At 41.9% G+C, this 24,508-nt stretch overlaps 1 protein-coding gene across 3 annotated transcripts in view; it reads right to left on the reverse strand.

Annotated features, from left to right (window-relative positions):
• The window catches only part of NRP2 (neuropilin 2), a 183,919-nt gene that overhangs the window by 119,575 nt on the left and 39,836 nt on the right, over positions 1-24,508 (reverse strand). For all 3 annotated transcript variants that reach the window (XM_077448523.1, XM_077448522.1, XM_077448524.1), the window contains exon 2: positions 19,602-19,779. In XM_077448523.1, the coding sequence (XP_077304649.1) occupies positions 19,602-19,779 (178 nt within the window). The remainder of the gene's footprint in view (positions 1-19,601; positions 19,780-24,508) is intronic.

Genomic DNA, 24,508 nt, shown 5'->3' on the forward strand with positions numbered 1-24,508 from the left:
AGGGTGACGAGGGATCATGAAGCAAAGCACCGCGGTCACAGCATGTGTACAACCCTATCCAACCGCCTATGCAACTTAAAACGCTGCCTGTTTTTACTACCCCCTGACCGCAAAAAATCCATAGCAAACATCTGAATAGCACTGACGTCTGCATATTTATAAATACAGAGCGTAAACTATTCAGAATAAAAGAATTTTAGATGCTTCGCAAATTCAACACTTTATTTAAAAAAAAATAAACACAAGTATTACAGTGAGCGCCATGAATCACGGCGTGTTTTCTCTACACTTGTGTGGCCCTATCTAAATAAAAACACACATGTATAAACAATAGGGATGAATAATGTCAGCGCTGTGGTTAAAGCAACACTCATTCACTACTGAGGAAAAGGAGATTAGTGACCGAAGAATTCTTTTTTCAGGGGATGCTGTTCATTTGGCTACTCTGCGAGTCGCATTTTACTTCAGAACTGATCGACTAAAGAATAAAATATTGTTCTCGTAATGATGTTTACAAGACAGTGACGTAACCCAAACCACGTCCTGATACAGATTCACTTACATCCACACAAACAGCTGGCAGCAGCTGGAGATAAAGCTGGACATACACTGAGCGAAATTTAGAACAGTTGTTGATTATCCGTTCAAAATTCAATCAGTGGATGGACATGCCGGCATCACTCTGCCTGACATCCCTCGATTGGAATATCAAAGGAGCCAGGTGGGAAATCGTTGGTTCAACAATGCCCGTACGGGCTCCACTTTGCTCAGAGGGGGATCGCTCCATCGATCCCTGCTGAGCAGGCAGATGACAGGTCCGTCTCTGCACACTGTGCAGGGACTGAACTGTCGGAGCACCGCTCTCCTCTATGGGGGATCGGATGAAGACGGACCGTAGAGTCCCTTTTCATCCAATCCGATCCACAGACGGATGGAAAAGTATGGTTTTCCTCCATCACACTTTAGCGTATCGGAGCAGGTCGGATGTCAGTGGACATGTCACCACTGACATCCGTCGCTCCTTAGACCTGTATGGAGCATCCGCTCAGGTCCGCCTAAAAAACTGAAAGGCGGACCTAAATGGTCCGCCTGTGTGAAAGGGGCCTTATGCCTGGAATGTGAACTGTCACATTTGCTTGTGCTCTCAACCAAACTGTCAAACCATCAAATGGCTGATCACATGCAGCATTATGGCAGTTGCAGACGCTAACAGAAGCTAAGATTGCAGCTTCCTTGGCTGATAGGAGGGTTACGTTCCACTTTAGAATAGAAGTAAACCCTCCTCTCCTTTACAGCCACTGAAGCTGCCATCTTAGCCTGTGTCTGATCTGCAGTTGCCATGATGCTGCATGTGATAAGCCATTTGATATCTTGACAGCTCAGTTGAGCACACAAGCAAGTTTTTTTGATACACTTTTAATTCAATGGGTTTAGTTCCATTTTATTGCACAAAGGCATCCATAGCAGTTGAGGTTTCTGAGCTTGGACAGCAGTGACAGTTCCCTGTGGGAAAGTGATTAGGAAGTCCATCCTGCTCCCTGCCTAGTGGTTGTAAACCCTTACATACACCCAGTGAAGTGACTAGATTCATGTAATACACAGAGATGAAACAAATCCTCCTACATAAGGTGTAACTGTTTATCTGCAGTCTTCTCTTCTCCACAGGCTTCTAAAACACACAGATCAAAGGTAATTTCTCAGCTCCAATAGGCAGGGGTGAGGGGATCTGATGTCACACACTGCAGAGCATAGTTTAGGGAGCTGAGTGTAATCTGAGACCTAAGTGGAGGGAACAACTCCTTCGTCCCTCCTTTACCCAGTCTCATAGGGAAACATGCACAGCTGTGCTGTCAATCACCTGCTGTATGCTGGAGGGGGGAGCGGGGTTGTCTCCTGCAATTCTATGTTATTGGCATAACCTGTCAGAAATTACCCCTGCAGACAGCAGAAGGAAGAGACAGTAGACAGAAATTACACGTAGTGCTTTGGATTGGGCTATACACTCTATAAAGGGGATGCTTTGTTCATTTTTAATTTCAGAGGTTTACAGCCTCTTTAAGAGGCAATTAAAGGGTCATGGCAGGTAAGCAGCAGGAAGGCGCTAACAAGGGTCTCTAAACAATGCTTATAATAAACAGTAAGGCTGGTTTACATCAGATTGTCTAATCTGCATCAAAAATGCATGCACAGTGTTTTTCATGTATTCCGATGGCCCTAGCTTACACCAGTACAGTGTGTTTGAGTGCAGTCAACAAAAGTAGAATATGCGTAATTTTTTGTAACAGAACACATCTAGAATGAGGCAAAATACATGAAAAATGCACCGGAACGCATGTAAATGCACCAGAAAGCACCGGAACACATATGTCCTGAATTGAAATAAAAACAAGGGGAAAACTGCACTGGAACACATAAAAAATGTGTATAAACACACATGCAGAAATGCATCCGCAAGGCAGAAATTGTGGTGTGAAAAGGCCCTAAAGCTGGATAGCTAAGTGGTTACAATTTTTGGTTTCATCACTGATTTTATACATTTTAAATAAGGATTTGTCCACTCACACACACAGTCTTTTATTCATGTACAGTAACACATACCATGTGCTCCACTGTGTGATCATACCGCTTGATTCATCAGCGAAAACTTGCAGGCGTTGACACCTGAATGAATTCTCTGGCGACACTAACACCTAATTTACAACATTTTTTTCATTGTGAGAAAAAGCAAAACGTAGGCGTTGACATGACTTTACCTTTTCGTCTGGTACAACACGGTGAACCGCAAGAAAGGCTCAGGTCAGCGCTCCTGTCATGGTGGGGTCCCTCTGTGGGACTTATAAAACGTATACAAAAAGAATGAAATACAAATACATTTCCTCAATAGATAATGGACTGGAACCACTAGCATACTGACTCTTAACCCCATAGTACCATGACAGCATGCAGTACCTGCTATACTGATGCCAGCCTGTGTGCCCTTTGGCATTGTGTTTCAGCATGGGAGCACAACGTTACTTACTGAATTCATTAAATGTGCATCAACAGAAACACACAGCCAGATAGCCTAAGATGGCAAGGCACTCCCTGCTCATCTTTCCTAACCCCCTTTTTTTCTCCAAGCTAAAAGACTGGCTCCAGACTGCACTGTACACTGTTAACTCTTTCCTGGAAAGACCAGAAGTTCAGGGAAGAGGCACTGAGAGAGCAGGAACCAGCAGCTTTGAAAGTTTTAAACTGCAAGTGAATGGGGTAAAATTTAACAAATGGGGAATGTTTATCGTATTGTGCTTAATGCGTTAAGCTAAAAAACCCAGAGCGTATAATACTACTTTAAAGCGGAGCTCCAGGCTCCTTCAGAAAAAATTAAGTTAGCAGCTACTAATACTGTTGCTGAGGTTTAGGCTGGGTTCACACATATGCGAATTGGATACGGATTTTTCTGTATCCAAATCACATGACAGGCAAGTGTGACCGGCTCTCAATGTCCGGGGGTGGCCACAGTCTGGATTGAAAAAGTTTTCTGTGCTTCTTTGGGTCCGGTTCATGTGCGAATTCAGGCAAAATATCGGGCCTGAATCGCAGTTGAACCAGTGAACGGACATGCAGCAGACCCCAGGCATACATATGTGAACTCAGCCTTAATATTAGGACACGAATCCAGTAGTGTCTTCACCCAAGCTGATTTTTCAATTGGATCTCAGGTGCTGCTGCCGCCATCTTGGTTAGGGAAACTCACAGCCTGTTCACTACTGCGCATGTGCGAAGTTTCAGTGGCACGGTGGCAGGGGAAGGTAGAGGGGGGCCGAATTTCCATATGAGTTTGCTGGGGCAAAGTCAGACAGAAGTGGAAGTGGGTACTTGTTGAAACCAGGTACTGGCCCCCCCTTCAAAAGGTGCCAAATGTGGCAGCAGAGGAGGAAGATGCAAATAAGCGGACTGTCCCTGTTTGGTTAGAGCTCCGCTTTAACTTTGTAAATAAGCTTAAAGTGGATCTTCATCCTAGGAGCAAAAAAATTACAAATAAGGCAGCTGCTGACTTTTGAATAAAAGGATACTTACCTGTCCAGGAATCCAGCACCATCCTCATCAGAGCGAGTTCCTCACTTTGAGTCCCAAGCGCCGGCATCTTTAGTGTGGGAAGTCAGCTATGACTCCTTGTGGCTTCACAGCTGGCTTACCACTGCACTGGCTGCATGAGCTGCGTTGCTTTGTGAATGGTCATGCGGCCTTCTGGGACCTGTGACAAGTCCCAGATGGCTGGGCAAAGTGGGGCAACTTCCGCTTGGATTGCCTAGGAAGTAAGAGTGGGTATTTGTCAAAACCAGGCACCAGCTCCCCCCCCCCCACCACCACCATCCAAAAAAGTGTCCAAAGGTCATAGATGAGGGGGAGAGAGGCAGAAAAGCTGAACATTCCCTTTTTGGGTGAAGTTCGGGCCTTAAACGTAGCATTTGAGGTCTTCCCAAAAACGCCTGCAAACTAAGGGCAAAGGGGGGTCCATAAAACAACTGATATTCACTCAATAATGCCAGCTTTACTCCTTATTGTATCTTTCGATGCACACAGTGCAGAGTGGCTTAGATAAACATAAGATGGCATGGCTCTCGCAACATAGGCACTTCAAACACAAAGAAATGCAATATATATGTAACATGTAATTAATACATAGATCTATTCCAATCCTTCAGTACAGGTACAGGGAAGTTGGATTCCTCCTCTGCAGCTTTAAAATCAGGGCTCTCTGATATTATTCCTTATCAGGCAATACCAGAGACAGGGAGAAAAAGAGATAAAGAGGGAAAAACTCCTCACTGAAACACATTGCACATGACAAGTTGGGATGTAGAAATGATGCTATCAGTGGATAAATAGCTATCATGTGAGTGCACTATTTAACTGTTATGTCGCAGCCATCACTGCCAGCTATCACACATGGACCAGAACTGGAGCCACGCAATGCATGTTCCAAGCGTATATTTCTGCAATCAAGACCTTCTATATCCACGTCATGCAGACTTGTTTGAGATGATTGCAATGTATGGGACAACAAAAGGAATACTTCTTAAATGCTGTCAGCTGCTAGCGGATGAAGCCTGTGTTTAATTTTGGGTTTTCCACAAACTGTCATTCAGATATTATACACTTTAATTAAAGCTTATTCTGTCCCTAAAATCATTTCTATAAATATGCTTACACTGGAGTTTAATTACAGTTTTTAATCCAGAGCACCAATTCTGAAACGTCCTTCTCCATCAAAGGAGAGGGACTTAATTAAGCAAAAGTTGATTAGCAGCAGCACCACCTACTCCGCAGCTTTAGAAACTTAGCGGGTCCTTTTTTTTTATTACATTTTAAACAAATATTTTAGTTTTTTACTATACGTAAAACATCTATTTACCTTTAAAGTACCACTTTAAAGGTAAATAGATGTTTTACGTATAGTAAAAAACTATAGTAAACTCTTTTTTCAACTTGTACCTTCAGGTAAACCTATAACAAGGCTTACCTGTAGGTACAGTCAATATCTTCTAAACTCGCACTGTTTAGAAGATATTCACGCGGCATGCAGCCGGTGATGTCACTGGTGCATGCGCTCTAAAGAAACGGCATACCCGCACCATCCCTTCAGTGCTCTATGCCATGGTCTGTGACTCCCACGCGAATGCGCGGAAGTGACGTTATTACAGTGAGGCCAGTCAGGGGGCCGGAACACACAACCCCGGAAGGATGATCGGGTGCCCTGTCGGTTACAGCACGCCGCTGGAGTGCTTTGTTATAACGTAAGTATTTCATAATGTACTAGTATGCGATGCATACTAGCACCTTATGCCATTGTCTTGTTGGGATAAAAACAGGGTGCACCCATAACACAAAATTCACAAGCCACAGAGCATAGCAGAAGCTGTTTGTTTTCTAACTCTCTAATTGAAACACCATAGTGCTTTCTGTTCTCACTTACTTATTTGTGTGTAAATTCCAGCTTGGGCTACTGAGTTTTACAATCAACATGCCTTTTTTTCAGGTAGTCCAGAAAACATGCTGGTCAGACATGTAAACATAAATTATTCACATATACTACCTGACTAAATAATCTATTTTTGATAACTTGTATTTCTGATCACAATAAAGAAAGAAAATATATTTAAAATATAGTGTAAACCCCTCTCCCCATAAAGACACTTCAACCTGCTAAATGTGGCACAATTTCTAATCTATTATGCAAATATTTAGTTGTGAGATCTCTACTAAGCTTCCTACTGATCTCAGTATATTGGCTAAACACCTCCCCCTACAATCACTCAAAATCACTGATCCTGGGCCCCGGATGCCTCCTTATATTATAGAGCAGCTGTGCTCACGCGTATACTTAACTGGTTCCATCATTCCTCCTCCAAATTATGGGTACAGATAGAGAGCCATATTAACCCAATAGATCTCTGTGCATTGCCGTGGACACCTACTGAATTCCTGAAAGGAGAGGTACAACTGAGCGACCTCACCCGACAAACCATACAAATCTGGACCCGAATGAATTCCTCCAAGACCCTATCTCCCATGCAGGGACCCATGGCTCCACTGTTTGGAACTCCGGCTTTCCCACCGGCCCTACAGGGAGCGAGTTTTGGACCTTGGTGTAAGGAGGACCACAGGCGACTTGCCCAAGTCCTACGTTCGGACCCCTCTCTGACTCATGACATTCCCTCTGACCCATCTTCTCATGCCTCTACGCACTGGCTGCAGAGACAACAGGTGATTTCCTTCATTCGCACTTTCCCTTCGTTACCTAATGTACTCGCTGACTTAACAGACTTGGAAGGCATGCTGCTCCAGGCCACCCCTCCTACACATGTAGTCTCTCAATTATATTCCCTCTTACATGGGGCTTACAATCCTGACCTTCCCCCATACACACAGGCATGGGAGGAAGACCTGGGCCACTCCATCTCGCCTGTAGACTGGCAAAAGTGCTTTATACTGACCCACAAAATGTCCATAGCCTCCAATTCTCAAGAAAAGGGGTTCAAGCTGTTGACCCGTTGGTACAGATGCCCTTCGACTTTGCACCGAATCAACTCGACACTTCCGGATACTTGCTGGCGTTGCTTGTCATCTAAAGGAACCTTACTTCACATTTGGTGGGCATGCCCCCCTGCGAGGAAGTTCTGGCAAAAGATCCTTGATTTGTACTGCAAACTTATGGCGACCTCCATCGCACCCTCTCCTGAGATGGCTCTGCTATCTCTGCTCCCGGGACCGCTTAAGTCAGTCAAGAAAGACGTTCTGCGTCACTTTTTGGCGGCTGCTAGAACGGTGTTGCCCAGACATTGGAAGTCAACGAGCATGCCTTCCCTGGGGGATTGGGCAATTGAAGTGGACCGAATTAAAACTTTGGAAAGAATGTTGTCGCAGGAAACGGGTAGGGAGGAACAATTCTCTAAGACCTGGACCTCATGGTCGATGTTTCGATATTCCTCAGAGTTTATCTCATGGGCCACAGAGGACTCTACCAATACACCTGTGTGATCAGGGTGGAATGTATATCTTTTGATCCCTACGCTCTTTACTGTCCTGACCCCTCTTTCCTCACTCTCTTCCCCCTTTCTTCCCTCCCCTATACAAGTTGCAGTAATACCCGATTACTTAAGTTATGACCTCTAGTCTCATTAGACCAGCATGGTGGCACATACATAGCTTCCCCCCCAGAGTGAACGTTGTCAGAATTAACACAATAGCCCTAGTCTACCTGTAATGAGTGGGCAACACCCGCTGAGAGGATAGTGGTGCACACACACCCACTTTAACTTAGACTAATCATGGTAGGACTACAGGCTCTCTTACCATACTACCTAAACCGAAGCTCAAAACAAACACTTTAACCTCGTGACAGTTCGACACCACTGTAGTACAGTGGATTTCTCTGTGGTTTCTTTTTTATGTTTATGTAACAATGTAAAACGAATATGTTGGAATATTCTGTTTTTTTTTTTCCCCCCTCCTATCTTGCTTCTATATCTCAATAAAAATAAGATTGAATTAAAATCACTGATCCTTTGGCTAAGGAACTTTTGTGAGCTCCTGTTAACTGGCATAAACAAAGTAAAACCTACTTGCCCTGACTCTAGTAATGCAGTGCTCACCATTGACATCTTTGGGTCGCCCACTTCCCAGTACTGATTGCTGCCCACTTTTATTGGTTGGGTGACATAACATCTCTCCCAACATAGTATGTATCTTCTGCATCATTCCTGACATAGCATGCCTCTTCTGCATTAGAAATCCTGCCAGTTCCTCATCTTTATATTTTTTTTTCCATAAAGTTCCACTTTAATGAGCTAATACATAGTATATGCCATACATGCATTTTGTCTCTCTCTCTCTCTCTCAATATATATATATATATATATATATATATATATATATATATATATATATATATATATATATATACAGGCAGTCCAAGCAGGTGCAAGGCAATGCAGTGGGGCTTTTTACAGCAAGTCCACATCATAAAACATAAAATATCTGCTTGTCGGAGCCAATAACTAAACTCAGGTCAATTCCTAACTAGCGGAGTTCCCCAGAAAGGGTTCGCTAACACGAGCGGGCAGCGTTTGTACCTTTTTTAGCATTCTATCAATACTCAGCCTTGGAGGTCCCCAATAAATTCCTTTAATTTGCAGGGATTGGTAATGGGACAGGAAGTGAAGGTAAATCTTCACAGATGGCAAAAAAAATCTGCAAGGAATTATAAACCTACCCTGCTCTATCGAAAATGAAACAAAAAAAAAAGTGCTGCCTATAATTTTACTTTAAGATTCTGAGAATACAAATCATTTGTTTTCTTCATATCAGCCATAGTTTAAACACACACACACACACAGACACACATGTATAATCGGTATTTAGTCCAATAGGGTATTGTGAACAATAGGAAATGCCAGAACGCTGACTATGTCACCTGCATTTCTAATTACATGTAAATCAGCTGATTTTGGCACTAGTTGTAACATTGTTTTAGGCTGTGATATTCTTAGCACAATGAGAAGACAGGGACATTTATATTTTATGCAAGATGCAAACTGCTCTAGTGGAAGGGATCCAATCATGTATTTTACTAAAACCATGATTAATTCCGTGAATGGGCCAAAAACATTTTTGTTTCATCACCTAGCATAGTAAGAAGGACATTAATAATGTTTCCTATATAACTACATCTACTGATATATGTTGGGTGTGATCATTTTAGAATGCGTTATAGGCATATGTGGCTAACCGATGTTTTGCTAGAGAAGCTCTTCAAGCTGTGCAAAATTGCTGCATCTGCACGCCTCAAGTGACTGCCATGTTTAATTAGCATCAGAGACTTTGGTAATGACTGATAGAGATGTGATCAGGTGCTCTTACTGGTCTATCATTTCCTTTCCACGCATGGATATTAAGCCAAATTGGACATAGATCTGGTTTCTTGACCCAATAAGCTGGAAGCAATAAACATCTTTATATAGTTATCTACACAACACATTTAAAGTTATACTCTGGTTAAAAAGTAGAATTAAACCTTGAGATACAGTACATGCAGAGAGCACAGACATTTCCCATAACATATCAGTGTATGAGTGTAAATGGTGCATCCCAGTACCTTTCGTTATATTCTATTGATCTGAGAACACATGCTTGTGAAACAGGAATGGAATTCCTGAACACACCCACTTTAAGATCTTTGCTATTTGTTACATACAAAACAAAACGGAATTAATAACATATTAGTATGAAGAAATTTCTTATAGCCAACAATCAGAATAAAAAAGGTGGCAGTAGTCCCCCCCCCCTCCATTCTGCATCTCTCTGGCAAGCCCATGGTGCCATCTTCAATAGTGCATTATCAAGAGTTGGCTTCTTCCTGCATCCTGTAGTGCAGGGTTCTCCAAACTTTCTAAACAAAGAGCCAGTTTACTGTCCTTCAGACTCTCCAGGGGTCGGAATGTGGCCATTGTGAGTAGAAAATGCTTTGGCTTAAATGGGACTACACAATGCCTCATCATTGGTATTAGTGGAAGAAATAATGCCACTTGTTGGTATAGAGGGAAGGAATAGTGCCCTATCATTGGTGTCAGTGGGAGGAATGGTCCTCCATTGTTGGTGTCAGTCGGTGAGGAATAGTCCTATGTATTAGAAGGTGGAATAGTGCCAAGCATTGATATCAAGAGAAGGAATAGTGACCCATAAACGATGCCCATTTATGGTGCCCACTGTTGGTGTCCAAGGCCAGATAAAGACAGAAAAAGTTCTGCATCTGGCCCCAGGCCACAGTTTGGAGGCCACAGTTTGAAGACCACTGCTGTAGCCAGTCCTCCCTGCATTAAGTCTTGTGCATGCGCAGATTATGAAAACAGACATTAGGCATGTACTTGTGGAATGTCGTAAGATTTGAACAATCTTGTGAGATCTCTCAATAAAGTGTCCCTGGTCCGCCTTAAGCATCTGATGACCGTAGATCACTAGGTGGCAGGTGGTGGGTGGAGGAAAAAAAAAACACATATCTAAATGTTGTCTTTAAATAGATGGGGAGGGAGCAGGGATGTACTGTGACAACAGAACTTGCTTAAAGGGTTCTTTACGGAACAGAGTTGGTTTGTAGGATGTGAAAATCTGATACACCCTTAGGACATCTGCTTGTCTAAGGGTAGTCATACCTAACGCGCCAGAAATAAACTTTGTCCTTTGCATTCAGTGACATACTAATATCAATTTCATTTTATTTGTATTCTCCGTGCTATGTTCCAAAATATTTCCTGCATTGCATCTCCGTTATGTATCTGTACTTTTTCCACTTCCTTCCAACCCTCTTGACCTTACTTGCTTGGCCTGTCATCCTATCCAGGCATATTTACCAGGAATTCTCACCTCCTATTGCTTTCTGTTCAGCCTCAATGATCCTCAGGCCAGAAGAATTCTCTGCCTGTAAGGAATCAATTACTTCCTGCGATACTTTATTAGAAGTCCACACATCACCAAACATTCAGCAAAGGAGTGAGGGTGGATGGATAGGGAGGGGGGAAGCTCATGGGGGTTAAATCTTTGATACCAGCTCACAGCCTGGACAATGGTTAAAATGTCAGTGTCCATACCTGCTTGCACACAAACACTGCCCATTAACTCCCTAATCCAGCAGTCTTTGTAGAGATCAAATATCAGAGGTTACATGACAGACACGCTGACATTCAATCACAGCCATTTCTAAGACCAGTAACATTTCCACTGAAAAAAAGACCTTTATTTCCTCTATTTTACTGATATGTTTGAACTTCCTTGTTTGGATCCGAATGGCCAAGAAATGTATATATGACGGAAAGCTTGCTAAGTCTCAATAGAGAATGGGTTAAATGCATTTATTAGAAAGGACTAAAGGAAGTTCAGATAATGCAGTTTATGGAGACTCTGCCATGAATGGGATCGGCAAGGGATGTTTAGAGAACACACATCCCTACAGATTTCTCTAAAAGCAAAGTGTAATTTAGAGAATGTGTGCTGCAGAAACCCCAGAGGCAGACACTGACATCCCATAAATATACAGTAAGGGTCAACTCCATCCTAAATGTTGTGCTTACACTATGCAGCCAACCTGCTTGACAGTCATCAATCCTGAACCCTAGTAGAGTCTGCATAATACTAACATAGGTGTCTACCTAGGCAAACAATTGCTCCTTTTCTTTCTTTTCCTTAGGGTTTGATTTATCAAAGGCAAACAGGCTGTTCATTTTTCAAGGGAATGTTCCCTTTGCTAAGTAAATAAGATGAAGTTCTACTGACTTCCATTATCCAATCATATGCAAGCAAGAATACTATTTTTTATTGCATTTGCATGTGATAGGGTATTCTGTACAAAGTGAATCTTCACCACATTCACTAAACTAATTAAGAATTCCCTTGCAAAGTGAAATTTCCATTGAAAGGCCCTAATTGCCTTTAGTAAATGAACCCAATAATATTCTCATGTGCAGCAGCAGCCTAGAGGAGAGAGCACCAGCAATTATAGCCAATCAAAACACTCTTGGTACATACGACAGGTTTTTTCTGTTCTTCCCAGCGGGTTGAACAAAATAAAAGACTGTCGGTTCCGGTCAGAGCCCCTGTACTAACAATCCAACCTTAGTACAGCAATCTCTCCCGCTGAGATATTGCAGTCTGACAGGGGACAGCCCCCTACCAGAACTCTCCGATCAGCACTCTCAGCCATTGGCTAAGAGCGCTGATCAGGAGTCGGTTGGCTGTCGTCCAATAGAAGCCGGCTTCTGTCGCACCGATTGCCGCAGACAGGCCAAAATGTCTGACTTTTTTTATTGATTCGGCCGATGTCTCCTGTCATTCGTCCCCTGTCTGTGTGGCATCAGGCTGGCCATAGAGAGATCATCTTTTTCAATTAATTGGCGATCTGAGCAAAAAAAAAACACACAAGCGAGGTGGATGGAAGAATCCTTTCCACTGTGCCTTTGTATTCTGACAGCGGAACTCCTCTGCTGCCAGAATACACTGACCGGCGCCTTCAACCACTGATTGAGAAAGGTTTTTCAACATTCTCATAAGATCGACTTCCGTCAAGCGAAAAAAAGCCCTACATGAATCAAAAGTTTGATCTATCTATGGCCAGATTTACTTTTTTCTGTGCTAGCAGTGAGCATGATTTATGGATGGCAGAGCATAGGGATGACCTCATGAGTATGCTGCTGCTCCTTCATTGTCCAATGACAGGCTGGGGTAGGAGAGTTAGCTGAGAAGACAGAACTTTAGTAACCAAGTTTTTCCTCTTGATCACCCATCAAATAGATGATTTCTATAATCATGATTTTATGAGTCTTGAATACACAGAAGCTTGCAGAGCCTTGCAGGTCTAAGGTAGGTTGCACGGTGTAAATATTAATAAATATTTGAGGAGCTAAGATTGTGCATTTACTCCTTTGTGTGTATGAATAGAATAACAGTCATTTTTACTAAATAAGTTATAGAAAGTATTAACTCACACAAGTTCTATGCTTGAATCCCAGATAATGGCGATGGAATCATGTATATAGACTAAGAACAACTATTGAAATATTGTACAAATTTAGTAATAGCTTCAACTCATCGTATATAGTCCCAAACTCAGATCAATCTAATATAAGCAAAAAATGATGCTTGCCCATTAAATAATTTACAGATTAATTATTTACCTATACTTCAGCCTACATTCCAATTGATTTGCATCTAATTAAATTTTGCACACACTTCCTATACCTTTTCTATAACCTGCATAGCTGAGCACATGAAGAAAAGAGTAAAATACTACAGAGTTAAAAGCTGAACATAATTTGTTCAGTGCCCTATAAACACTTCACTAAATAACCCATGAAAAGTCCATTGAAAGTGCAGGAGATAGATGAAAGCAAGCCCTGGAGTCACAGTCAGTCTTACCATCATTTCATTTACAAAGGAGGAATGAAAAGATATGTTGTCCTAATCTACCCATTTATACTCTTATTGTTGAGTTTGAAATATCATAGATAATGCAACATTCCCCTTTTTTCAGTAAATGTAATATTTGATAGTCATTTGTGAACAAATACTAATTTAGGTGATTAAATAAAAGGCACTTTAAGCCGCAATTTAAAGTAAACCTGTACAGAAGTAAATAATGTATACAAATGATAGTCTAAAGTCAAAGCAAAACTTTAAGATGACATCTCCACTTGCCCCCCCTCCCCCACAGCAATTCAACAAAGCCCACCCCCCCCCCCCCCCCCCAAAAACTCACATTTCCAGGTATGGGAACAAATTACATGTCTCCTCCCACAAAGCAGCCTGGATAACCAACCACCAGCTCTGAGCATTGTCACGTGGTGACTAGGGACGTGCCTATACAATACGCTAGGATTTACATAGGAGTTTTAGCTCTGCATAGAGCTCTGGTGTTGATACGTCATCATAAAAGTACCTTGTTGGCATCTTATTCTGCCTACTCTACAATATTACCATTCATTTAAATGACTTGCCTGGTTTACTTTAACATAAAACATACTTTGTACTCTTGACAATTTTATCATTAAGAAATGGGTATTTCACTGATGCCCAAATATAGGTCATTGAATTTGCAAACAGCCCTCTAAGCTGTAATTATAGATATGCTTTATTGTAGCTACTTATATGCAATGGGTTCATGGGGGAAACGCAGTTCTGGGACCTCCAGCACTGAATGTATGTAACGTCAAACGGTGCTGGAGGGTCTATTGATGTTGGCTGCTCGAAGAAATGTTTTTGCTACGGGTGATCTAATTTGCGGGTGGATCTATTGTTGCTGGAGGGGAACTCATTTTGCTGGGGGTGTGTCTTATGTTGCTGGGGTCAATCATTGCTGAAAGGGATCTACAGTTAAGGGAGAGGTCTATTATTGGCTGTTGAAGGGTTTATGATGCTGGCTGTTTGGAGTCTATTGTTGCTGGGGGGTCTATTGCTGCTAACTACAAGGGATCTATTTTACTGCTTTTCTTGTTATCATTAACACATTCCATACAAATTACTTAGCAGCACAAAATGATACTTGGGTCTTTGTTCTCTAAAAGGAGTGGAACTGGGGGGAGGGTCAAACCCAGGAATGGTGCTGAAAGGTGGGTAGAGGGAGAAGGCAAGGGGTGATTTAGGAGGTGGGGGAGTTCCTGCACCTATTCTCTTAAAAAAAAAACCTGCCTATATGTACCTAAATACTGTAATGCCTAAACTTCTGAGAGCATTCAAAATTAATTAACAGGTTCATTTGACCTGTAGTTGTCCTGCTTTTGACTTGTATTCAACCTTCTTCAATTTACATTTGAATTCTCATAGACTTAAAGAGGAAGTAAACCCTGATGAGTTTACTTCCTCTTTCATTCCCTGCAAAAGCAAAGCATAATGGACTACTATGCATCGCATAGTAGCCCATTATGTGTCACTTACCTGACACAGGAGCCTGCGAAGTCACCGCTGTCCCCTGTAGTCCGCCGCATCCATCTTGTTGGTGGGGTCTCGCAGCTCCGCTGCTGTCATGCGGCGAAGCCGTGATGACGTCACTCCCGACACGCGCGGCAGCTCCGTCGCTGAGAATGCCGCGCTCATTGGATGGTTTGATAGTTTGGCTGAGAGCACAGCCAATGTGCAGTTAGCATTCCAGTAATGCCTTTTTTTTTTAACTGTTTAAATCGATGGGTTTACTTCCACTTTAAAGGGATTGTCAAGAGAATTTTTTTATTTATTTAAAATAACAAACATGTTATACTTACCTCCACTGTGCAGCTCGTTTTGCACAGAGTGGCCCCGAACCTGCTCTTCTGGGGTCCCCCGGCGGCTGTCTCTGCTTCCTCCCGCAGATGCTTCTCACGTTCATGCGAGCTCCCTCGCATGGTGAGAAGCATCTGCGGGCGCGCTCCCGTGATACAGCCGGCGGTTATAGCCGCTCGCTGTATCACACGGCCCGGCCCCCCGGCGTCAGTGGATGTGATTGACAGCAGCGCGAGCCAATGGCTGCGCTGCTTTCCATCCATCCACTCCAGCCAATCAGCGGCCAGGCTGAACGGTGTAAAGGACGTCGGGGGACGAGCGCGGGACATTCGAGGGGTGAGGTAAGTAAAACGGGGGGGGGGGGGGCTGGGGGCGCCGGGACTGTCAGATGTTTTTTCACCTTAATGCATAGAATGCATTAAGGTGAAAAAACATTTACCTTTACAACCCCTTTAAGGAGGGTAGAACAGAGAAATGACTTCATCAGTTTGCTGATGCTCCCTCTCTTTCCAGTCATTAGGTAGATGGCAGGGACAAGGTATAAAGGTGTTTTGCCTGGAATAAAGAAAAGTGAGGTCAACCACGTGCATAAGTATAGTTGCAGGGGAAGTGATTATAGAAAGATATTTCACTCGGTTAAAACTCAGCTTTATATTAAAAAAAGTTTGCATGGTAGCCTAATTTACCAGCATGAAACATACCACAGAATCTGTGTAATTCTTTTATGGCATTAATTAAAGGGATGAATTCACAACCTTAGTTTTAATGCTAATTTCTCTAACTCCCAGCAAGGGTATTTTGTCAGTAATGAAAAATGAACAAATCCAATCATAAAAAGTGAAAAAATTAAAAGTAAAGAAAATACAAGGTCTCATAGTTGAACCATGGCTAAAACTAATAAGGAATGGCACCAATTTAAAGTCATGGCGTAGACGGGTACAAGAGAAAGCAGCAGCTGCAGGCAAAATCCTCATCAATGTGATACTACATTTCAATCATTTAAATATAAAAATCCATTCTTGCAGGTATTTCTGAAGCACTATCATTCCTCCGCAACAATGCATTATAATATTTCTGGCCTGTACAGTAAAGTAATAATGGGTTGCCTATATAATTAAAGATTTATCACATTCCCGATTAATTTCCTTCATGGCAGATACCTTTTAATCCAATAATGGAAGTTAAATCATGGGAAAAATCAAAAAGAAACATTTTGACAATTTATTTTATTATGAGCCCTTCTATCACTCAAGCAGATCTAAAGTTAGATGACATTAAATAATACATTTTGCTCTAAATATGTTTTGTTAAGGAAGCAAATCATTTGTTTTGGATCCGCATAGCTGTGCACATCATCTACCCTCTGATTTTTAAGCGATGGATTTCTTTCCTTAGCACCTTTTCCATGCTGCGATTCTCACCAATTAATTCTGGAAATCGATTAACACCCTTTTTCCAGCCTTGTGAAAAATGATAATTTGCAGTCGGTAACTTTAGCACCTCGCATATACAAACTGTAATGGTGAGCAATCGAAATGCGCCTGTTTATTGCACTATAAGAGTTTTATAACTATAAAAAAAAAAATCAACTGGGAGCAAAGGTTTATGCTAATGCTGAAGAACTTCAGATACAAACTGGCGAGGGTAATTCTGCTGCTAAGAACTCGGAATACCTTCCTGACCTCATTTTACTGAATCAAAGCACAAGAGCTCAAAGAAGAAGCGGATTGAAGAACCCCAAATGTATTTTTACAACAAAGGAATTGCGTCTCCCTTTCAACTGTCCACTACTGAATTTCTCCTCTCTCATTATGTTATGTACACAATACAATGTAAGTAAAGCAGCCCATAGATCATTGGATTTTCTTTCCTTCCATCATGGGGTTGCAGGAAAAAAATCGCTCAATTACCCCATCAACCCATAAATTCCCTGCCGGCAGAACACGATTACTGCTAGCAGCTATAGAAAATGAAAAGAAGTTCCTGGATGGCTGTATGTCAGAGAAATGGCATCTTTATTGGTCAATAAAATCCAAATGCAGTCACGTATCAAATATGGAAAAACAGGATAAAAAAGCGAGTTTCACACCTTGTTCTGGCACTTATTCATAGCTAAAGATAGAGAGCGAAATCACAGATATAAATAGTAGCCTTAAAAGCTATCTATCTTTAGCTATGAATAAGCGCCAGAACAAGGCGTGAAATGCGTTAGCTTTTTTTTATCCTGTTTTTCCATGTTTGATATGTGACTGCATCATATTGACCAAAGATGCCATTTCTCTGACGTGCGGCCATCCAGGAACTTCTTTTCATTTTCTACATTGCGCAGAGCCAGCACCTGAGTTTCTCATTAGGATTATACGTTGGTGGTGTGTCTGAGTGGCTGGAGCGGTAATCCCTTATCGTTTGCTAGCGGCTATAGTCACTGGTAGTACTCGAGTGTGATAAATCCGAAAGGCTGGTTGTACCCAAGTTAATCAATGGATGGACTTGGGTACAATCAGCCTGCCCGTAGTCCCTGCTTAACGAGACTTTAATTTTTATCCATGTATGGCCAGCTTAGGGATATCATATATACTAGCACTAATAACAACACTATACACTCCAATAACAATCTGCTATACTGGATCATTTTGATTAACTTATTGGGTGACTGGTGGATATACTGCACAGAACAAGATACAACAAGAAAAGTGATACAGAAGTAGGGAAGTGATTGTGCTCTTAGCTTGAGTACGTACATATATAGTATAAACAGTATATGCACATAAAGCTTAAATATATATATATATATATATATATATATATATATATATATACTTAAATTTAGGGCCCAGTCAAACTAGAATGCAGTGCAGGAAATCTGTGTTGGTTTCGAGCACTGCTTTTAAATTGCACTGCCCTTGCAGTCTGCAGTGGGTGTCAGTCCAACGTTTATGACACCCCAAAAGGCAGATTGCAAACGTATGCCCGCCCTGGATCACACGGTAAAAAAGTACCAAGCGATCCAGTTGCAGTGTGATTCCAAAACGAGTGCATGCACTACTTTATGTGTATTGTGGTGTGATTTCTGCCCATTCAAAATGAATGGGTTGAAATCGCACTGCACAGGACTGCATGTGAATCGCACAGGAACACGTAGCGCGTTCCTGTGCGATTCACATGCAGTTCCTAGTCTGAATGGGCCCTTAGACCTAAACTATCACTCTTGAATTTTTATTTTCTAGTCCAGAGTCAAAGCAAACTGGCTGAGATTCTTCTTCAGGCACCTTGATTAATAAGGCCCTTTCTTGAAATAATATACAATTTGGTTTTATGCCAGCCTAGTACAGCTGTGTCTGAAATAAACATCTGAGTTTTATTTCTTTTTTTTTTTTTTCCTTAAACGAATTTAGTTGTTAAAGGATATACAGCACTTTTGGTCTTCTGTAAAACATATGACTTTTATTAACACACTCTGTAGCCTTTAATGACCATGTCTAACATACAACTATTCTCATATTTAGTAAACACAGGCCTTCGAATTTTAGCTAAAAGTACAGATGCAAACTGGCATATATGGGTCACGGCATCAATTATTTAAGATTTACGGATATTCTAACATGAGAACTAATTTAGTGAAGACAGCAGTATTCACCCGTTCGCTTCCAAATAACATGTTTTACAGGCCAGGATCACTATAAGGGTGTTTTTCTCTGTGTTTAACCACCTAGCTGCTGGAATTGTACATTTGGGGTATAAAACAAGTTACTGCAATACTGCATGCTAACTGCGTCCTACATGTTGCATTATATTTCTCAGTGATTTTAAAAGGTTACACATAATAGATCTGCAGGTTTGTTACCCCCTGGAGTTTATAAAATGGTGGAATTGTGTGATGACTTCATCCGTGCATTGGGGATTGGAAAAATGCACATGCTTTATAAATAGTGCTTCACGGGTAGTAGGATCGACATTCTCATGCTGGGCCTGAAAGTCTCCCGTGTGCATGAAAGATCAATACCAATCAATAGCTTAGTGCTGGGACTTGAGAAACCTCAGCCCAGCGGGTCATACAAGGCTTCTGTTTAATCTATAGAGTAATGACATCATGTGGCATATGCCAGATATTGGAATCAATCTGCCTCACACATCTTAGCCTCCATTAAATACTGTGGAAACCTGCAGGAATATGTGGATGTTTTGGATTATGCATCAATATATCTGATTTCTTAAAATATAGCAGTTGAAAGTCTTTATCTTAGACGCACATACACATTTACACGTTTGTGGGGGTTTTTTCACGAGATCTCGGATGCAAAGCTATAAGCACTTACTTGCAGTCGTGTTTTTCAATTTCAAAGTGTGGATTGAAGTTCAGCACAATCTTCTGGTTGGGTTCTGGTGCACTGATGACCCACTCGCAGTTCTGATGGGAAGGGTAGTCGTAAGGATACCCAGGTGAGGTGATGTAATCTGGATGTTTGGCATTTAATCGGCCACCACATGTGGTTGCTGTAAATAAAGAAGAGAAAACAATGCTTGTGAGCAATGTACCACAATCCCAAGAAAACAAGAACGCAAAGAAAGAGAGTGAAGTTCCACCAGCCATTTCCTCCACTTGCTACATGTTATTACTTCTCATCTTGGCAAAGATCTCAAATGTCCATCATGTTAAGGAACTGTCCATCTTTACCCCACTCCTCCTCAAATGCCCATCTTTCAGCTCTGGCTTACAGATCCATATAAGGGCTCATTCAGAAGGCCGTTAAGACGGTACACCATTCAGATCAGCATATGTCATGTGTTTATGTTCAATTGCGGCCTATACAAAATCATTGAAAGGCTGAGAGGCTCTGTATGCTGCCTGCATGTAATTGCACATAGAGCGATTTCCTGCGGCTAGTCACAGATAAATAGCCCTGGAAACAGTCTGTGTACAGAGTCGCACATCTGTCCATAGCCGCATGTAATTGTTCCTTCATCACCTAAATGCAAACAGCCACAGAGAGCTGTGGTGTCAGCCTGTCACTGGTTTCCTGTCAGCAGCTGAATGTAAACATTTGGCCATACCGCCACAAAAAATACGTTGATCTATGAGATCTATGTACATCTATGAGATGTACAGCCATAAACGGCAATGTGAAAGAGCCCAAAGCTGGCCATGGATGGTGTGAATCAATGTATGGGCAGGCTTGAGCATTTTTCTGCTTGTTTTCCTATGCCTGACTAAGGCTAGCCATAGACTCTGAGCCAGTTCAACAGAAACCAGACAAGATTTGAACCATGTATGGGCAGGCTGAATGTACCCAATTGATCGATCAATCAACTTGGGTGGGTACAACCAGCCTGACGGATTTTTTCATGCAATTATTGCTAGTGGCTATTATAGCTGCTAGCAATAATTTCTGCGTTCTCCGAGTGGGGACGACCCCCCCCCCCCCCTGGAGAACACAATGGCCTTAACGGGAGAGATTCACTTGTCAACATTGCGCATGCGGCCTGACAACATTCTTTATTTTGCCCTAAACTTGCCATTCATTCTTCAGATAATTATATTGGTTATTTAGAATTGCTAACATAAAGGAAAATTCCCCACTGATGTTTATGACACAAATAAACAACAAAGAGCATCAATGAAAGCAATGAGAGGAGGAAATTGCCAGAGAAAGTGGAAGAAGTAGAAGTAGAAGTAGAACTGTAGGCAAAACTTTTTTTTTCATTAAGTAAGTAAGGGAGGATTATAACCCCAGTTCAAATTTTTTCAGCCATCTGTATCCCATTGCCAAGATTTCTCTTCACTTCCTGTCCCATAGCCAAACAGGAAGTGAGAGCAAATCACTGTAAATTAAGGGAAAACCTTGGGGACCCCCAGAACTAGTGCCCCCATTGGAATATTTCCCCTCTATTACTTTTCTGGGGAAAACCCAAAATTTGGATTTTCTTTTACTTTCATTGATAATGGTAAACAGGACTAATGTAGAGGGTGAATCTTCCTAACGGGGGCACAGACGGCAATAAAAACTGACCGGGGTTCTAATTCTTCTCCACTCTATCCAAAGCTAAAAAAAATAGTTTTGCCTTTAGTTATACTTTAACAGAAGGTCCCGGGACAGCTATGACCGCCATCATTTTACGCTCCTGCTATCTCCACCTCTTCCCCAAAATGAAATAGTTTCAAGGAATTTTTTTCAATGGAAGGTATTCTTTAAACATCTCACTGCATATTTTTAATTTATGTTTGCATTTGTTCGATCTTTTCTTACTTTCCCTTTATCCTGAAGGCAGTATTTAACCCCATATAACTTGGCGATGAAAACTCTGCAGAAACGTTATCTTAGATCTAATGTTTTCACTTGACTAAATTGTAAATACGTTTCTATAGATGTCAAACAATAGAATAAGGGGTATGGGTTTAGTACTTGTGAGCATACAACATGGTAGCAATTACAAGTCAGCGCCCAAAGCACTGCTTATTATTAAGCTCTGACAAGTTATTCCAGCTAAGAAAAACATTTCATCTTGTGTCATTAAATGCCATTTATTGTATTACCTTCTCTATGAAAACATTTCACCAAAGAAAACACATTATATGCATTGGGCACTTTGCAAAAAAAAAACAGCTTGTAGAAAAGCTGTCTGCCATTGTATTTCTTCAGGAGTATTAGAATGTAAAATATTAAAACCCTATAACAAATGTAAATGTTTATTAAAAAAAACTGTAGATGGTAAAGTAGATATATGGTACCTAAATAATAGTGCGTTTAAACTTACAGTTTTCCCCTGTAAACCTCCACAAATATCTGTTGAGCCTACCAGTGAAGTCCACTGATGTAGCTTTCTGTAATAGGGTGGCAACAATGCTGCACTGCTCCCGAATTCTAAGCAGAGTTGCCACTCTCCTGTAGTCTGTGTCTCCTAGCACTACAGTAGGATGAATACATTTTGTAGGGGGCGTGGCTATTAGCATTGTCACACCCAGCCCTGCCCACTGCTTGCTGAAACCCTCCCACTGTGGGCTGCAGTGTCTGGGAGGGGGAGCGCGGGAGACACAAATGAAGGAGGATTTGGCTCAGTCAAGGGGAGGGAAGGACATTTTTTTTATTACTTTGCAAGGCTTAAGCATTACACAGTAACTAGGTTTGGTGCTGGTTTTAACGTGTCATGAAGTTGCTTTTAGTTGATAAATTAAACTGCAGTAAACTATAGCATTCAATCAGCTGTAAGTGAAAGATTAAAGTGGTTGTAAAGGCACAAGGTTTTTTACCTTCATGCATTCTATATGTGCAGCAGCCCCCCAAATACTTACCTGAGCCCCCTCTCAATCCAAAGATGTCTACGAGAGTCTTGGCTCTCCAGGGACTCGTACTCCTGAATGACTTTTGACAGCAGTGATAGCCATTGGTTCTCTGTAAATCATAGCCAGTGAGACAATCGAGAGATGGATGGGGTGGGGTGGGGTGGGGCGGGACCAAACTGCAGCTCCGAGAGTGAATGGACACACTGAGCCGGGGCTCTGGAGCATACCTGCTTGGGTGCCCTCACAGCAAGCTGCTTGCTGTGGGGGCACCTGGCAGAAGGGAGGGGCCAGGAGCCCCCCCCGGAAAGGGACCTAGAAGAGGAGGACCTGGGTTGCTCTGTGCAAAGCATGTTTGTTGGTTGTAAACCTCAGATATGAAAAAGAAAAAAGCATATCACTCTATAGTGTGTACTTGTCTCAATTAAGAGCACTAAGTGTGATTTCTGTCTGTTCTTTCATTCCTGTTATCAGCATGAATCACTGACAAGTTTTCCTGACACCAAGAGAAAAAAGGTGACATGGGAGGGACGTCCAGCTGATTGACAGCCTCCACTTTGTTCCTGTGTGTTGTGTGAAGGAGGGTATGCCTCTCTTTTTTTCTAAACTCTCAGATAATTTTTGCAAATTCAGCCAGCACTTTGAATGGATTTAGAGAAGAGAAGACTGCAGATAAACAGGTACATCTTATGTAGGAGGATTTTTTTCATCTCTGTGTTATCACCTGAGACCAGTCACTTCACTGGGTATATGTAAGAGTTTACGACCACTTTAAGCATACACCCGTGTAAGGAGCACATTTGGCCAGACAGGGATGCACATATTCCATGCTAGCAGTCCCACTGATGTAATTTGGGGTGCGGTGGCTGCATAAGAACATCCTCTGCTCCAAATTTGACATCCTTGCTTGTGCAGGTCCTAAATGCAGGGGACACTCACCTGACCCCGCACCTGCTGTGTCCTTGTAGCTGCGTCCCAATAGCTATTAATGTGACTGCCTGCAGAGTAATGCACTCCCACGTGGGCAAACACAGCGCCTGCATGGGTATATGCTTATGTACACTTGGGTAAATGAAGGCCTTAGGGGGTGTCTATGTTTGCTCCCCATTGTCCCACAGTACGTACCCACCCTCTCTTTCATCCTCCTAAGATGCACTAGGGATTATGAACTATAGCGTGCATACAGCAGTATACATGATCGCAACTAATGTACCCTGCTCATTCCAAACAAACAGAAGTGAGTGGGAAAAGGAGAGGTTTGGGAGCTTACAGGGAATGTTACAAGGGGGCAGAAAAATACAAGAAGAAATTATTTCACAAAAAATTGCTTAGAATTGGGTAGTGGCTGTGTATGTTTTTATTTTTTCAGAATAAGGACATTGTTTATTGCCACTTTAATTTTGATTGGCTATTAGTGTTTGAACTGTGAACGCTCACTTTATTAAATCAGCCTGAGCGCCGTCTCATTAATTTTCCACACATTCTAGCGGTTTTCATTTCATACCTTTCAGATTATTTTAGCTCTGGTAGCTCCAACTGCCTGCCTGTAAACACCTCCAGTGAATTGTTTTCCAGCTGCATAGACAATAAAGTGTCCTGTAATTTCAGACAATGCATAAATTGCAGGTTATATTGTTTAGCTGTGATAAAAGAGACTTCCTTCCTCCTGTTTACTGAAGAACAGAGAGAGTGAGATTTCACTGCGCTGCGTATTCATTTCCTGTTGGTTTGCACACATATTATAGACTTCCAAACATGTACAAGCCGCCTTTTTATATGTTTATATTAAGCTTCTACTTTCTCCCTTCTCAATGATTGCAGCGAAGCCAGCAACACATACTTCCTCTCCATCTTCAGAATCCTTGTTTACCATGTCTTCATTTACCATAAGCATCCATTGCCTTAAAGCGGAACTAAACCCACCAATTTCTCTGCTTCCCAAAGACA

The sequence above is a fragment of the Lithobates pipiens genome, unplaced genomic scaffold, assembly GCF_037356315.1.
Source record: "Lithobates pipiens isolate NorthernLeopardFrog02 unplaced genomic scaffold, aLitPip1_a1.2 Scaffold_22, whole genome shotgun sequence".
Taxonomy (NCBI): Eukaryota; Metazoa; Chordata; class Amphibia; order Anura; family Ranidae; genus Lithobates; species Lithobates pipiens.